The sequence below is a fragment of the Gopherus evgoodei genome, chromosome 3, assembly GCF_007399415.2.
Source record: "Gopherus evgoodei ecotype Sinaloan lineage chromosome 3, rGopEvg1_v1.p, whole genome shotgun sequence".
Classification (NCBI taxonomy): Eukaryota; Metazoa; Chordata; order Testudines; family Testudinidae; genus Gopherus; species Gopherus evgoodei.
The window spans coordinates 205,116,070-205,129,868 of record NC_044324.1 but is presented as its reverse complement, the minus strand read 5'-3'; the positions used below and the strand labels follow the sequence as shown (position 1 = coordinate 205,129,868).

General features: G+C 41.5%; 1 protein-coding gene across 1 annotated transcript in view; it reads right to left on the bottom strand.

Annotated features, from left to right (window-relative positions):
- PCSK2 (proprotein convertase subtilisin/kexin type 2) overlaps positions 1-13,799 on the bottom strand; it is a 194,845-nt gene that overhangs the window by 155,163 nt on the left and 25,883 nt on the right. The window contains exon 2 of the mRNA XM_030557861.1: positions 6,020-6,124. Coding sequence (XP_030413721.1) covers positions 6,020-6,124 — 105 coding nt within the window. The remainder of the gene's footprint in view (positions 1-6,019; positions 6,125-13,799) is intronic.

Genomic DNA, 13,799 nt, shown 5'->3' with positions numbered 1-13,799 from the left:
AAATAAATAAAACAATAAAAACAATTGGGGGGGAGATGCAGTTTTACTTTCACTAAAATTGTTATACAACTGCAATTGTTGTATTCTGGCTGGTAAATACCCCAGTCCTCATCGTTTGCCTCCTACTCATACTGCTATCCCAAACACTACTGTGATTTTAGCAACCACCATGGGTGAGTTCTAGTCCTTGCACCAGCAGGTTGATATGCTCTTGAAGGGCCTGTCTGTTCACACAAACCTTCTGCCAGTCCTGTTCTTGCTCCCAGATATCTTTCATCTGCCCTGTAATCCTGGCCTTTTCACCTTTGGGGTAAGACTCTAGGATTCTGGCACCCAAACTGCCAGGAAATGGTTATGTGGCAGACTTCCACAGCTTCTTCACCCAGCAGACATCATTGTGGACAGCGGTGAAGAAGACTAGAATCAGCCAGAGCTGTTGAAACCTTCATCAGCAACACCAGCATAAGTGGATTCTGTGGTCATCAAGACAGAGTGTTCAGGACACAGGGTTGAACCATATGATTGGCATGGCTTCTGGTATAACCCATAGCCACCCATAAGTCCAGTACTGTTCTTTTAGCATAGATGAAAGGATTTGGCATAAGGAGTTGTCTTGAGGTGCACTCATTGCTAGGGGTACCTCCTCATGGCCACTCTGGGGATTAGCTCATTCCAGGTCCAACTCCCTTCTGCTGCTTACTCTACTGCTGCTGCCTCTCTCCCTCTCTCTGTCTGCAACTCAGGTTGCTCCATCTTTGAGGCTTGGCCCTCCAGCCAGATGACTGGTTTTTTCCCTCTTTTGAGGTATCAAAGTCTCTGCCTCCAAGCTGAAGCCTTCCCTTCTCTGCCCAAACCAGTGCCACTTCCCCACTGGCTGGGAGGGGAACCCAGACCCACCCTCTACTCTGGGTTCTAGCTCAGGGACCCTCTAATCAGAAGCTAAGGTCTGTACCACCTTAAACCTTGCTGCCTTTTCCTACACCCTTTCCACCAGTTTTCCCTTCCTTAATCTACTGTCCAAAGAGTGGGTACAGGCTCTCTCACTACAGTTCCTGCTACTGCAGCCTTCTGGCTTTATCAGAGCGCTGCCTATTCCATTCCAGCTGGGTTCTATCATTACTCAGGGGTTATTAAAGCCATTAATTCCCCTCAGATGGGGCCTGTCTGGTTAATTGGCCTCTCTTCACTCTCATAAACCCCTTCTATGCTGGTGTGGGGTGAATACCCCATCATAGGAGTACACTGAGTTATTGTCTTTCTGGGAGGTGAATCCTCCCCAACTCATTATCTTCAATGTCCTGATGGGCCAGAAGAGGCAGCAGGAGATTAAGAAATGGTTCCTTGTTGAATGGGTTCTACTTAACTGCTATGCAACTACTTGGGTATATCAGGCATGATTGCTGCAGAACAGACAGACAGCTTTGCTGTGCTTCACCATTTGTGAATGGTGAAGCGCAGGGGGGTGGTTGCAGTACAAGAACTTCCTCAAGGACATGTTGTCCCTCTGCAGAAAAATCCTCATAGGGAAAAGCTCTACAAATTCAGGACATGTGGCAAAATTCACATTGCAGAACGTCCTTGCTTTACTCCTTTCCCTTTGGAGAGGTAACAGAGGAGGCAGGGAGCAAAGCAATCAGGATTTGACTGAAAGTGTGTCAAATGATTTAGACGAGGAGAAGCATACACCCTTGTTAAGACATTTCTGTAGAAGCCTGTTTCCACAGGTATAATAAACTCTCTTCTCCAGAAACAAACAAACAAAATACCCCTCCCTCCACCCCCAGAATCACCAGCTAATACTTAGTTCTTCATTTTAAATGATGGCTTTCAAGATATAAGCAGGATCTGGATGAGCTCTCCCCTGACATCTAGTTTGGACCTGTGGGAGACAAGAGCTGACCTTGTGTGCAGCATGATGGGGCTGCTTAGTCCAAATGATCACTTTCGGCTACTGCAAGAATGTGATAGTGTGAATTTCCTTCCTCTGTTTGTTTCCCCTCTCAGCCTCAGTGGTCTTTTCATGATGATACTGTATATGAATCATGAATAAATTGCTAGAATAGTCCATAGACACTTTCTGATTATACTCGGCACTTCTTTTCTACATAATCTTCTTTCAGTGTTTACTGGAAGTATACAGGATAGTCAGCAACACACATGTGAATCCAAGTCTGAATTTTACCTAATAAACATTTTATGGCAGAAAAGTTTTTTAAGCAATTATAAATGGATTTCAGGTCTTGCAATCCTTTTGTGATATGCCCACTTTAAGAAATCATCTTTTAAAACAAGATCAAGAGTGGATATCTGCCATTTAAAGTTGTGCAATTTATTATGGTACTTGCCATTCTAAGAAAAAGAAATATTTAAAATACTGTGAGAAGATTTAATGCCTTCGTGAGGTTCATGTGCCCATTTCCGAATCTTCACCAGTCCCCAGCAATATTGCGTTCGATGACACTATTGTGTCTACCACCCTCTAATGTTAATATTGCTTCAAACTTCATTAATATTGAGATAGCTGTTGCCAAACAAAGGTAGTAAGGTTGTTTCTCCCAGCAGGAACTGAAGCACTGTTCGAACTCTATGAAGGCATCTTAACATACATTTGAACCCAGCTCTCTCAAGAGCAGTGATTTTTGTCATATAAATTCTGAATACATTTGGCATATCTCAAAATTATTTTGGCACCAAACACAGAGAACATTTTACACAACTGATCCTTTTCAAGAAGTTTAAAGACATCTTGTTGCATCTGCAGTGTATGGAGATTATAAAGTAACCTCTTTGCAGTAGAATTCTGCTGCCTGTCTCCCAGGACTCTTGCAGAATTGACATGGTTTCCTCAAGGGACTAACTTAATTAAAGAACATTAATTAATTGAATGAACATCTGTACTGTTTTCAACTAATAATTAAAATTAGATAGGAATTGTAGTCCCTTCAAACTGAAAAATATACAGATTACCGCTTCAGCTCATACCCACAGATTTTATTTCTCACTTTCTCAAAAAAAATTGGGTGGAAATAGATACAAATACTAAATTAATCTTAGTGGCTTATCAGAGATTCAGTGGACCATATGATTTGAAGACAGTCAGCTTGCTTTCTGGCTATGCTGACAATTTAATAGTATTTTATTCTTAATTTCATGTGTTGAATTTATTAACCATGACAGTGCTGACATTCATTCCTTAGCAAACATTGGGGGAAATGATCTAGAGGGAAGTCATTACACTTAGGTGCACTGGTGGCTGCAGAGATTATTTTTGGAGTTCAAAAGTAGAGTGTTGTGTCTGTAGTTCACATTTGCTCTTATCCATGCACATGGCTAGAGCTTTAATGATGGCTCCCACACTGATCATTGTGATCAGAGCTTGTTTTATTTGTGCTCAGAACACATATAATAAAAAGTGACTAACCTGTACAACTGTTTTCTTATTTTGAAGTCCCATGGGAGCTTTCAGGATCCCATCATTATCTCACCATTCATGAGGGATGAATTACTCTGGCACTGAAATCACACTTTGGAGTGTTAATAATTACTGTTCTCTAAGTCATGGTGCTTTGATCAAAAGTCATCTCGTTAGGAGCCAAAAATCCAAGTTCTCTTGGATGACCTTTCAGCATGGATGGAGAGGAGATACTAGGATGGTGGTGAGAAACATCAAGAACTCTAAGGGCAAGGAGAAGCTTGAAAGGCCAGGAGTTCATTGGAAAAGAGAGTGTCCTAAAAGCACCGGGAGAGTATTAGGAGAGCTGGGAGGCTACACATGAAGTTGTTAGAAGGGCCACAGAGAAAATGTCAAAGAGCCTACTGAGCAACACAGAAAGATAGAAAAGAATCTGAAAGGTCAGAGTGTGCTTCCAATTTGGAAATTAAAGCAAATCAGTAGTTCTGTCTGAAGCTGAACGGTGTACCAAATATCAGGGCTTATCCATGGCCATGCTTTGCCACTTTTTGGAGATATTTTTGTTATGGGTTTATTCAGTAAGGGAGAGCAGGTCGTAAAGCTAAGTCATCATTACACTATGTGGCAGTGCAGGAATCAGCAGGACAATCAGGAGGCAGTGGAAATTAAAACCAAAAATTCAAGTGAATGTGATGGTTACGAAAGGTCCCAGACTGAGACCCCTGGAGACCCTGAAGTCCTCTTTACTTCCATAGAATGGATACAAAATAGAGCAGCTCTGAAATGTAGGCTGCGTGTAATTAAACAATCTCCATATTGACCTATGTTCACATTATGCAGTCAAACAGTTCAAGTGTAGTCAGCGCAACAACAAGTCTAGTATTTACTAATACCAGGAGGCTCACCTTTGCAATACTGAGGGCCAAAATGACAACTTAAGGGACATGTCTGATTTACACAAACCTCTATAGAGAAGTAGAAATATTTGTTTCAAGTACATAGAACTACACAGCCATTGGCTCGTATAATATTTGCCTACTCCTGTTCTTTATTAAATAGTTCTTAATCAACTGACTATTTAAGGACTGGATGGTTAAGGAAAACTGGAGACTTTTACTTCTCAGTCCACTCATTAGTATCCTGCAATAGGTGGTATTGTCTGAAAGTTGTTACTGTCCAGTCCTTGTCTGGTAAATTGTATTAAATGAATTTGAGAATCTCAGTTTAATGCTAAGGGGGCAGGAATCTGCATCCCACACATACCCAAACTCTAGCTGGTGCCCTTGTTGGCAGTCTTAGAAAAGAAGCCCAGGAGTGAATGGGCATGGAGATCCTTTAACCCTTGAAGATGGTAGTTCAGAATATCAAGAGACATTCTGCACACCTGACTGATACTGACACAGGACCCATGATGCCTCACTTAACTCAGTATCACAACAGAGTGTGACCTAAAGAAAGCAGGGGTGGCCAGCAGCTGGCAGTTGCTTGGTTTCAGATAAAGTGGCCAGTGCAACACACATTACCAGCGGTCAGATGGGCTGACTACAATTTGGAGGGGTGCCATATTGTTGGTGGATCTGTGCCCAAAGTTATTTTAACCATCTCCTGCAAAGGCAGAGAGAGTGAGCTGGAAATTCTTCATCCCTGCTTCCCAACATAGCAATATGCAGCTTCTCAGTTTTAGTTAAAATAACTTTCTTGTTTATTTATTTATTAATTTTGAAAGGTGCTCAGATACCATGATGATAGGCAGGGCAACAAAAACCTAGGTAGAATGGAACAGCACAACTCTTTCCCACACCAACAGAAATGGAGTTGGGTATTCAGGGGAATAAATTGATCACCTATTTGCTTTCATAACATGAATGCCAAGAATGATTATTTTCTCTGGGCAGTAGAAACACTTTTTTGTGCTAGCTGGTTCTGACCAGGCCCTAGTATTTACCTTCATAGAATATCAGGGTTGGAAGGGACCTCAGGAGGTCATCTAGTCCAACCCCCTGCTCAAAGCAGGACCAATCCCCAACTAAATCATCCCAGCCAGGGCTTTGTCAAGCCTGATTTTAAAAACCTCTAAGGAAGGTTTTTGTATAATAGCAAAAACTCTGAAGAAGAGAGAGAGAAGAAACTGCTGCTAGATCACTGCATTATGGTAAAGGACCTTTTCTTTCCACCAGTGAGATGAATGCTGAGGGGGAGGGGAGGGAAGGGAGGTTGCTTCTTAAAACTAGAAGTTTCATTTGCAAGTGGGACCTGGAGTTTCTAGAATAAAAGTCAAAAGTCTGCTGGGCTAAATGAGCAGCTGGTCTTGTTTATGTTTGAAACATGCCTTTTGGAACTCATTGACTGCAAGTGCGGCTACTAGCAGAGATTGCAGTATTAATAAGTGTGAGCACGGATGGAAGACTCAAGCTCGAAGCTGTGACTGTTGTTGTCATGTTAAAATCAAAGCTTAGGTTGTTTTAACTTCTGTTCAGCAGCCACGGAGCTTGGCTCAGGCGTGGAATTACCTGTGTTAAGACTTCATGGTTATCTGATCCCATACGGCACAGTTGGCTGGCATGGAAATCATGATTGCTGGATGGCAAATCAATGAGAAAAGCTTACCCTCGGGTCTTTTTCCAAATGAAGCTTGTGCTGAAGACTGCGTCTTCTCCTGGCCCTGGAGATGCCATTATGATAAAAATGGTACCCAGTATCTATAAAGGGAAGCTGGGGAAGAGAAAGAGCAAATTAAAACAAAAAACAAAAACAAAGCCAAAACAAATACACTTAAGAACAATAGAGAATTTTTTAAAAAGAGCCTAAGTCCTATTCACTTTTTAAAGACAGGCTCCTAAGTCACTTAGGTACTTTTACCCTATAACATTAAGGTTATTTGCTACAAATGTATTGTTTCACCTGTAAACATTGGTATCAATGTCACTCTGCATTCAAGGTCTGCAGCACCAGTATTTCTGCAGGGCTTCCAAATTACATCAGAATTATTTCTTATTCCCTGAAACATCCAAAATAAAAGGACAAAATTTTCTTTACTGCAAATGACTTAGAATTACCACAAATTGTATTTCAGCAATAAGGCAAGACAGAAATGCTTTTCTGAGCCATTATATTGCACCTAAAATGAAGTTCTAAGACTTAGGGCAGAAAGCAGAGTGATTTTCTCTACCAGATTAAGGCACTGTCTGGAGTTTCTTCTCAATACTGTGGAATGAAATTGATAAAGAAAAATAAGGGAGGGGGGAAAAAGATGGTCTCATGCATTATTAGCATGGTACAACATTTCTGATAGCTCCACTTGTGTCTCAAGTTCTAAAGCCTTCTGCTAATTCTATTTTCACAGGCAGAGTCCAATAAATTATTTAAATCTACCAAAAGTTTTTTTTAATTCTCCTTTTGGCAACCTAAAATTTTTACTTCTCAAAACAAGCTGTATTTAATGATGCTAATATTTCAGTTTCAGGGACTTAATTTAGCAGCATTATCAAGGGAATAATTAAGAAAAATTACAAATACCCATAGGGGTTTTAAAAATGTTTTAAATCAAAACAAATCCAAAACATTTTATCAATGAGTCTGTAATACTTATGAAAATATAAACATGGAAATTATTAATCGTGATTCAACTTTTCTGATTGAAAATTGAGATCAAGGGCCAGATTCCAAAGGGTCTACTCATATCCAAGAGTCTACTGCACTTGATACATAACATCAAACAGCAGCTCACAGGGCCAAGACTCTGCCTGTCTTTGAGACTTATTTGTAAATTAGTTTTACAGTGATTCAAGTAAAAATAGTCTAAAAGGGGCACCTTCACAAAAAGGGTAGCTATTTCTCATGGTAATTCCCAGAATCCAGAGTACGATGCTAAATCCTGGCCTTCCAGATGAAATCCCTTAGACTGATCGCACAGGATATATTTGTGTGTACTGCAAAGATGTACAGTGAACATAGAGGATAAGCAAAATTGCTCGATTAGTTACCATTTGAAATACACTGACTAGATCGACTTTAATGCTAACCTGAGCCAAGATTGTGCCTACCCTTTCATAGCTGCACTGTGTATGCAGGGGCAGAGCGGAAGGCCACAACAAATCTTTTTTCTCCTTGTGCAAACTACACAAGGGCCTCATTTGACTGCCATCTCTGCATCCCCTACAGCTACAGTATATATGGGGCCTGGCAGAGCATAGCTCCCAAAAGATGCAGGAGGAAGTGAAGTCCTGGACCCATCTCTGCACTGATATCAGCATGCAGGGCAAGTAGGCTATTCTCTATAAAGCGATGTAATAGGAGTTGCACTCTCCCAGCATTGTTAGGAGGTTCTGGGCGGGGGAAGTCTTCCTCCATCATGTGGATCTCCTCTCTAGACTCCCCCTACCTCCAAAAAAGTGCAGTTCCACATTGCCCCCATTACAGGGCTGCGCCTCAAAGGTACAATTGAACCCAGGGACAGTAAAACTGCAAAGCGAGAGAGAGAAAGAAGAGAGACCAAATTTTGCAGGTGACAAGGTCATCAAGCTAGAGAGGAAGGAGAGGGCATGGAGAACTTCTCACCGTTCGGGGAAACAATCCGAGTGTAACACAATGACTAAGTATATCACACAGCAAATAAAAGTCTTCTACTAGTTACTCCTTTAACTCAAGTGACCTAGACTTGCACTTTTGGTGATGAAGGTCCTGCTGACTCCCCACTGTGGAAGACTTGTTATGTATTTACACTGCCCTCATCCTTACAGAGGGTACTATAAGGATTATTCCAGCTCTCATAAATCCATGGTCAGGTTTCCTCCCTATATCCCCCAGTGAAGTCAAGTTATTTTTCCTTTTTACCAAGCATCCAAATCAGTTCCTATCAAGAATTCATTTCTGATGCTTTCAAAGAAACGTGTTCTCTTGGCTATTTTGGACACATCTGGAGAGAAATAATAGGCCCCTATGGCTCATTCTATGCACATTTTGTTGGACTGAACCTACATATTGTACAGTATAGCAAAACAACTACAGGTATGTAGAAGACTTGAACGTAAGCAAAAGCAACTAGACCAAGTCAAGTAATGAAAATCACAGATTCAGGAACATAGTCACAAATGAGCTACTTGAATCTGATTTATTGTAATTCAGAGAGTGATAGTACCCATTTATTAATAGTCAGAGGACCATCGGTTTTCATTATATTTGCGAATCCCAAAAGCTTGTGAATTTGCATTGGAATTATTCATTATTATTGGTCATTTATTAGTCTCCTGTTGAAATGCTTCAGTCATGGTAGGGAAACAAGAACAAATGACCAGTTGCTTACCAGGAATTGTCAGTAATTAATAGTGGTAGTGAACAATTTGCAAAGAGTTTGTGAACCAACAATTGTCTGAAAATTATTTGTCTAAACTCTTCAGTGAACATTTACAAATAACGAAGCTCTTGAGAGAAATCAGGAAGAGATCACACACAAAACTAGGCCTAAGAAGGTGAAACAGTTTGATGAATATGACTTAACTAGTTGCTCAAACCCACAAACAGCCGTATTGGGCCCTCTGCTTTTGAGATGGCTTCCTGAAGTCCTGTCCTGATTCAGCAACCTCTCATGGACCAGTGAGACCACAGGGGAAAGTAACTAATGGTACAATATTACTCTCCACCAGTGACTTGGGGCTTTGCAAATGGAAGTGCTGACCATTGCTTTGTAATAGGGTGAAATCAGAATGAAAGGATTCATGTCTGTTACAAAAAAGAAATAAAATGTCAGTAACCAGTAACTCCATGACCAATAAGGAGGAAGGACACTCTAGAGCAATGGTTCTCAACTGGGGGTCCACAACCCCCTGGGGGGCTGGAAACAGGTTTCAGGGCCAAGCAGGGCCAGCATTAGACTCACTGGGGCCCAGGGCAGAAAGCCAAAGCCCGAGCCCAGCCCGAGTCCCTTAGCTTTGCGTGGACCATGGCGTGGGGCCATGGGTAACTGCCCTGCTTGCTACCCCCTAATGCCAGCCACAGACTTCCCATATGTCCTTTGGCATGTCTCTTATTCTGCCCTGTGCCTCAGCTCCTCATGTATAAAATAGGCCCTCAGAGAGAGTTGTAAGGATGATTAAGTACAGTATTAATTATTCTGAGGGTCTCAGATATTAAGGTGATGAGGGCCATGAAAGTACCTACATAGAACAGAACAGCAAACAGATTAATCTTCACTTGATGTACAAATATAACATAGCACTGAGTACTCTCAATGTGTATCAAAGTGAGAATAAGCCTCGAAGGATTTCAGGCATATTTTATATTGATCATGTTCAACACTTCCTTACAATCAACTCTTCTGATGCAACCACTCTTGTACATTTTAAAAAAAGCTCTAAGAGATACTGCAAAATCATGAAGGAGTCTCTCTATATCCTGCTTATCTCGACTCTTTCAAGATGACACTCCCCTAATTCTTTATTCTCCAGTTAATAATATAAACAACACGGTAAAAATAAAGTCATGTTTGGCTTCTTCCTTTATTATTACAACTGCAATCACACCTGCCAGCCCCAATCTTGGCCAGGAACCCGCATTGTGCTAGGTGCTGTACAAATACAGAACTAAAAGTAAGTCCCTGCTCCAAACTGCTGGCAACCCTGTAAAAGAACCACCTCTAAAAATAAATTTTAAAACCTAATTACAAACTAAAAGGGGGAAACAAAAACTATTGAAAGGGAAGAGGCTTTGCTAATGACAGCAATTACTACAACGTATTTTTAACTGCAGAAGCAAGATTACATTTTACAGAAGTGAAAAGTATTCCACTGGGTGCTGTTACTGCTTGCGTGTGACTCTGGGATGTCTTTGTTGCTTCTCAGGCTACTGTTCCAACTGATAAGCTAGGGAACAATTACATGATTAAAGTCTGCGTAGGAGGCAAGTACATAAGTTATACCTGCCTCAGCCCCTAGCTGCACCTTCCTCCTGAAACCCATACTCTGGGAGGTAAAAATTATCTTGGTTTCAAATGGCTTTTTTAATTTGCTCATGAACTTTGCACCTGTTCTGTGATTTTTCCTTCCCAGATGCAGAAAAGAGGGTGAGGAACTTACTGAGAGAGGCTCAGTCACAAGCACACAGCCCACAGAGAAGACTAGTGCTTAGCTGTGCTGCTACATAAGTATCCCTGAAAGGAACTGTAACCTACGCAGCCACAATTCTCCTGCTGCTGCCCCATCATTCAAGGAGGGTAATTTGCTGTTGGCTTATCGCATCAGCAAATACCCCCTCTGCAGCCCCAGGGTTGGTTCAGCAGCTGCACAGTCAAAAAAAGCATGAGGTGGAGCCAAGTCTCCACTCATTCTCTGTCCATTCAATGCCCCCCTTCTTTGAGGAGGGAATAAACAGATGTACTGCACGCACCTGCTCATCTGCACCTGGATCCAAATAGGACTGTAAGAGGGTAAGGGGGTGCTCTTGTTCCTTTTTGTTCCCCTGCACATGTGTAAAGTACAAGTTACAATCCTGCCTTTAACCCCTTCTCAGTCTTTACTTGGATAAAACATTTGTTGATACCGAAAGGGGTTTTTCTTGAATAAGAGACAGACTCAGTGCAGATGTTAATGAAAAGAAACCTTATGAAGGGTCAAATTCAGATTTTGGATGTGCAATAGCATATTTTGAGACACACACACAGTGCTGTCATGGTGCATGCAAGATTAGAAACTGACCCTATCTTTGATGGTAACTTCCTTATTCTACAGCAGTAGAATTCATTCCTTAACCAGCAAAGGGAACATTAGCCAACGAACTTAGTATAATCAGAATGAAGGTACATGCATAACAAGCATATTATGATGCAATAGCTAAAAACAGCTAAAGCTCCCAGTGGAATCAGTATTACTTGAGGCTCAGTGAGAGATGCTGCATTCAAAGTCTGTAGCCGCTTTTAAGAAGCAACATAAATGAAGTAATTAACAAACAAGGAGAGAGCATGGGTCTCAGGCTTATAATATCCTTAACATTGAACTGTAATGATACATTGCCGATTGGTCAGCCTATCCCACTGTATTATATATCACAGTGTTTTCATTGTATGTTGCCAGTTGTAATGGAGTGCACTCACCTCTCGCGAGCGCCCCCTGGCCAAGTGCATGTGCCTGCACATTCTCTCTACCTGTTTGTGGTGGGTCTTCAGTGACTCAGCCCTCCGGCCTAGTCATACACAGTCTGTCAGTGAGACAAAAACAAAGCGAACTCCTTTCAGAGTGCAAGGCCAACAGGGGCCTCTCTCAGTGCCCTCTGAAACATCTCTCTCAAGTTGTCCCGGCTCTGGTGCAAAGTGGTGCCCCAGGGCTCCCTCCCTGGAGGCAATGTCTTCACCCTCACAGGGCCTTTTTGGCCACAGCTCTCCAGCTGGGCCACTATAGTTCAGTTCCCCTTCTGGGGTGCCTCAAAGTCCAGGTCACTTTCCCAGGGGACCCAGGCATACCTTTTACTCTGGGATCCTACAGATAGCAGCTATCCACCTTCCCCCTTCAAATAAACTGCATTGCTGCTACAATTCCCTGGGCCACTTCCCCATGGCTCCAGCATATTCTTCACCCTTACCTCAGGGCTTGTCCTGGTGGAGTTCCAGTAGCCAGCCTGGAGCACCATCCACTGTCCTCCAGCTCTAGCAAGGAACTGATCTCAGTCTGGCCCTGCAGCTTGTCCTATACTAGCCTACTGGGCCCTGACCGGTTGCTTCCCCTGCAGCTTCTCTAGGCAGCTTGTAGGATCTCTCTATTGCCCTTTTCTGGGGTCGGGTGTGGCAGGGCCACAAGGCCTCCAGGGAGCCTCAGGGCCTAGTCCACCCTGTCACAGATAAACTTAATATAGAGACAAATACACAATTATAAATTGGCCTAAAGAAGTGATATTGATGAGAGAAGCTACCAGTCACTCTCTTCAACTTTGTGCTATTGATCACATATTCTAGTTGATGTATTTCTACTGTTCATAGTCCTCCCCATCTTGTCAGTTGATAGTGTCAGTTAAAGTCTTTCATTATCTCATGTTTAGGTCCAAACTTATGTTTTTTTTACATTTAGATGTATAACCTGTTTATTAGTGGTCCAGTCAAAACTCTATACGATATTAAACTGCTCTTTTTCCTCCTATTTTCCTTATTTTAATATCTTAATGTTGATATTAATTTGGAGCATTGTTGAAGGGGTTTCTCCCTTCAAAAAAAGTTCTCAAACTATCAGGTTTGGTGGCAGGCAATTACCTTCTTCCAGAAAACTACAAAAAGTTCCACCACATTACTAAGAAGCTATCCTTTTTCCTTCTCCCCTGTAGAACTCTAACATGATGAGTTAGTTTTTCTAGATCCAGAATATCCCACATTTTTTATATCCGTCAATAGTTTTAGAGGAGTCACTCCTCTTCCATCACCTTGCTGTGGTAATTCTAGCAGCATCTAGGAGATGAGTGATCAGTTTTTCATGGTTTTTACGAAACTCAGAATTTTCAGGACAATTTAATAAAAATACTAAGGGATTATCTAACACCCGATTCTGTTATGTCCTTTATGGAGTCTCCAATAGCTTTCCAAAATGTCTTAGTTTCAGAGCAGGAAATAACTACATTCCTACATGTATTCTGTTGTAACAAAGAAGCTTCTTTTGGTTCATATGATTGTTCTGCAGGGCATGCAAGAGTTGATCCGGAGTGACTAGGGGATGCAGATTTGAACTGTATCTGGCAGAAAATGCACTATCAATCTAAAATATAGTCCTGCATCACCTTTTGCCACTGTTCCTTAGAATGGTTGTGTCTGAGGTACTCTCTGAGAGGTGCAACTCTGTCTGAGTGGTGAATCAGGTTCATAACATACCCAGATGCAACACAGCCCCTAAACTAAATAGGAGCTTCAGTAGAACTACTTGCACACTTAACTTTAAGCATGTGCTTAACTATTTAACTGAATTAACATCTAAGCAAACACTTGTGCTATACAACCATTAAAGATCCCTGTTTGAAATTAATTCTTTCTGTGCACTGAGGATTAAGACAGGAATAACATCAAAATCATGTAGCACTTAATAGTTGTTTTGCCAGAGCCCAATGCAATCCAAACTTCAAATATCTGAGGTGTTGATCTACATCTCAAACTCATTTTCTGAGTGGGCCATAAATATGGTGAGATAGTTTCTTTCATCCTATTACTTGTGCCCTATTTCCACCAAAAGGAAAAGAAAATCTCTATCTTTCAGTAGTAAATGCATTCAGAAGATGCACATTTCCCCAGTGAACTGACTGGCTCTGTTACAGTTGTCTGAGAACTAGGAACTGCCTTGCAGCAGAAATTAGAAACCTTTTCATCCCACTTACAAAATGCTCTGAGGAGGCTTATAAATATTCAATATGCATTTTAAAGCTCTCT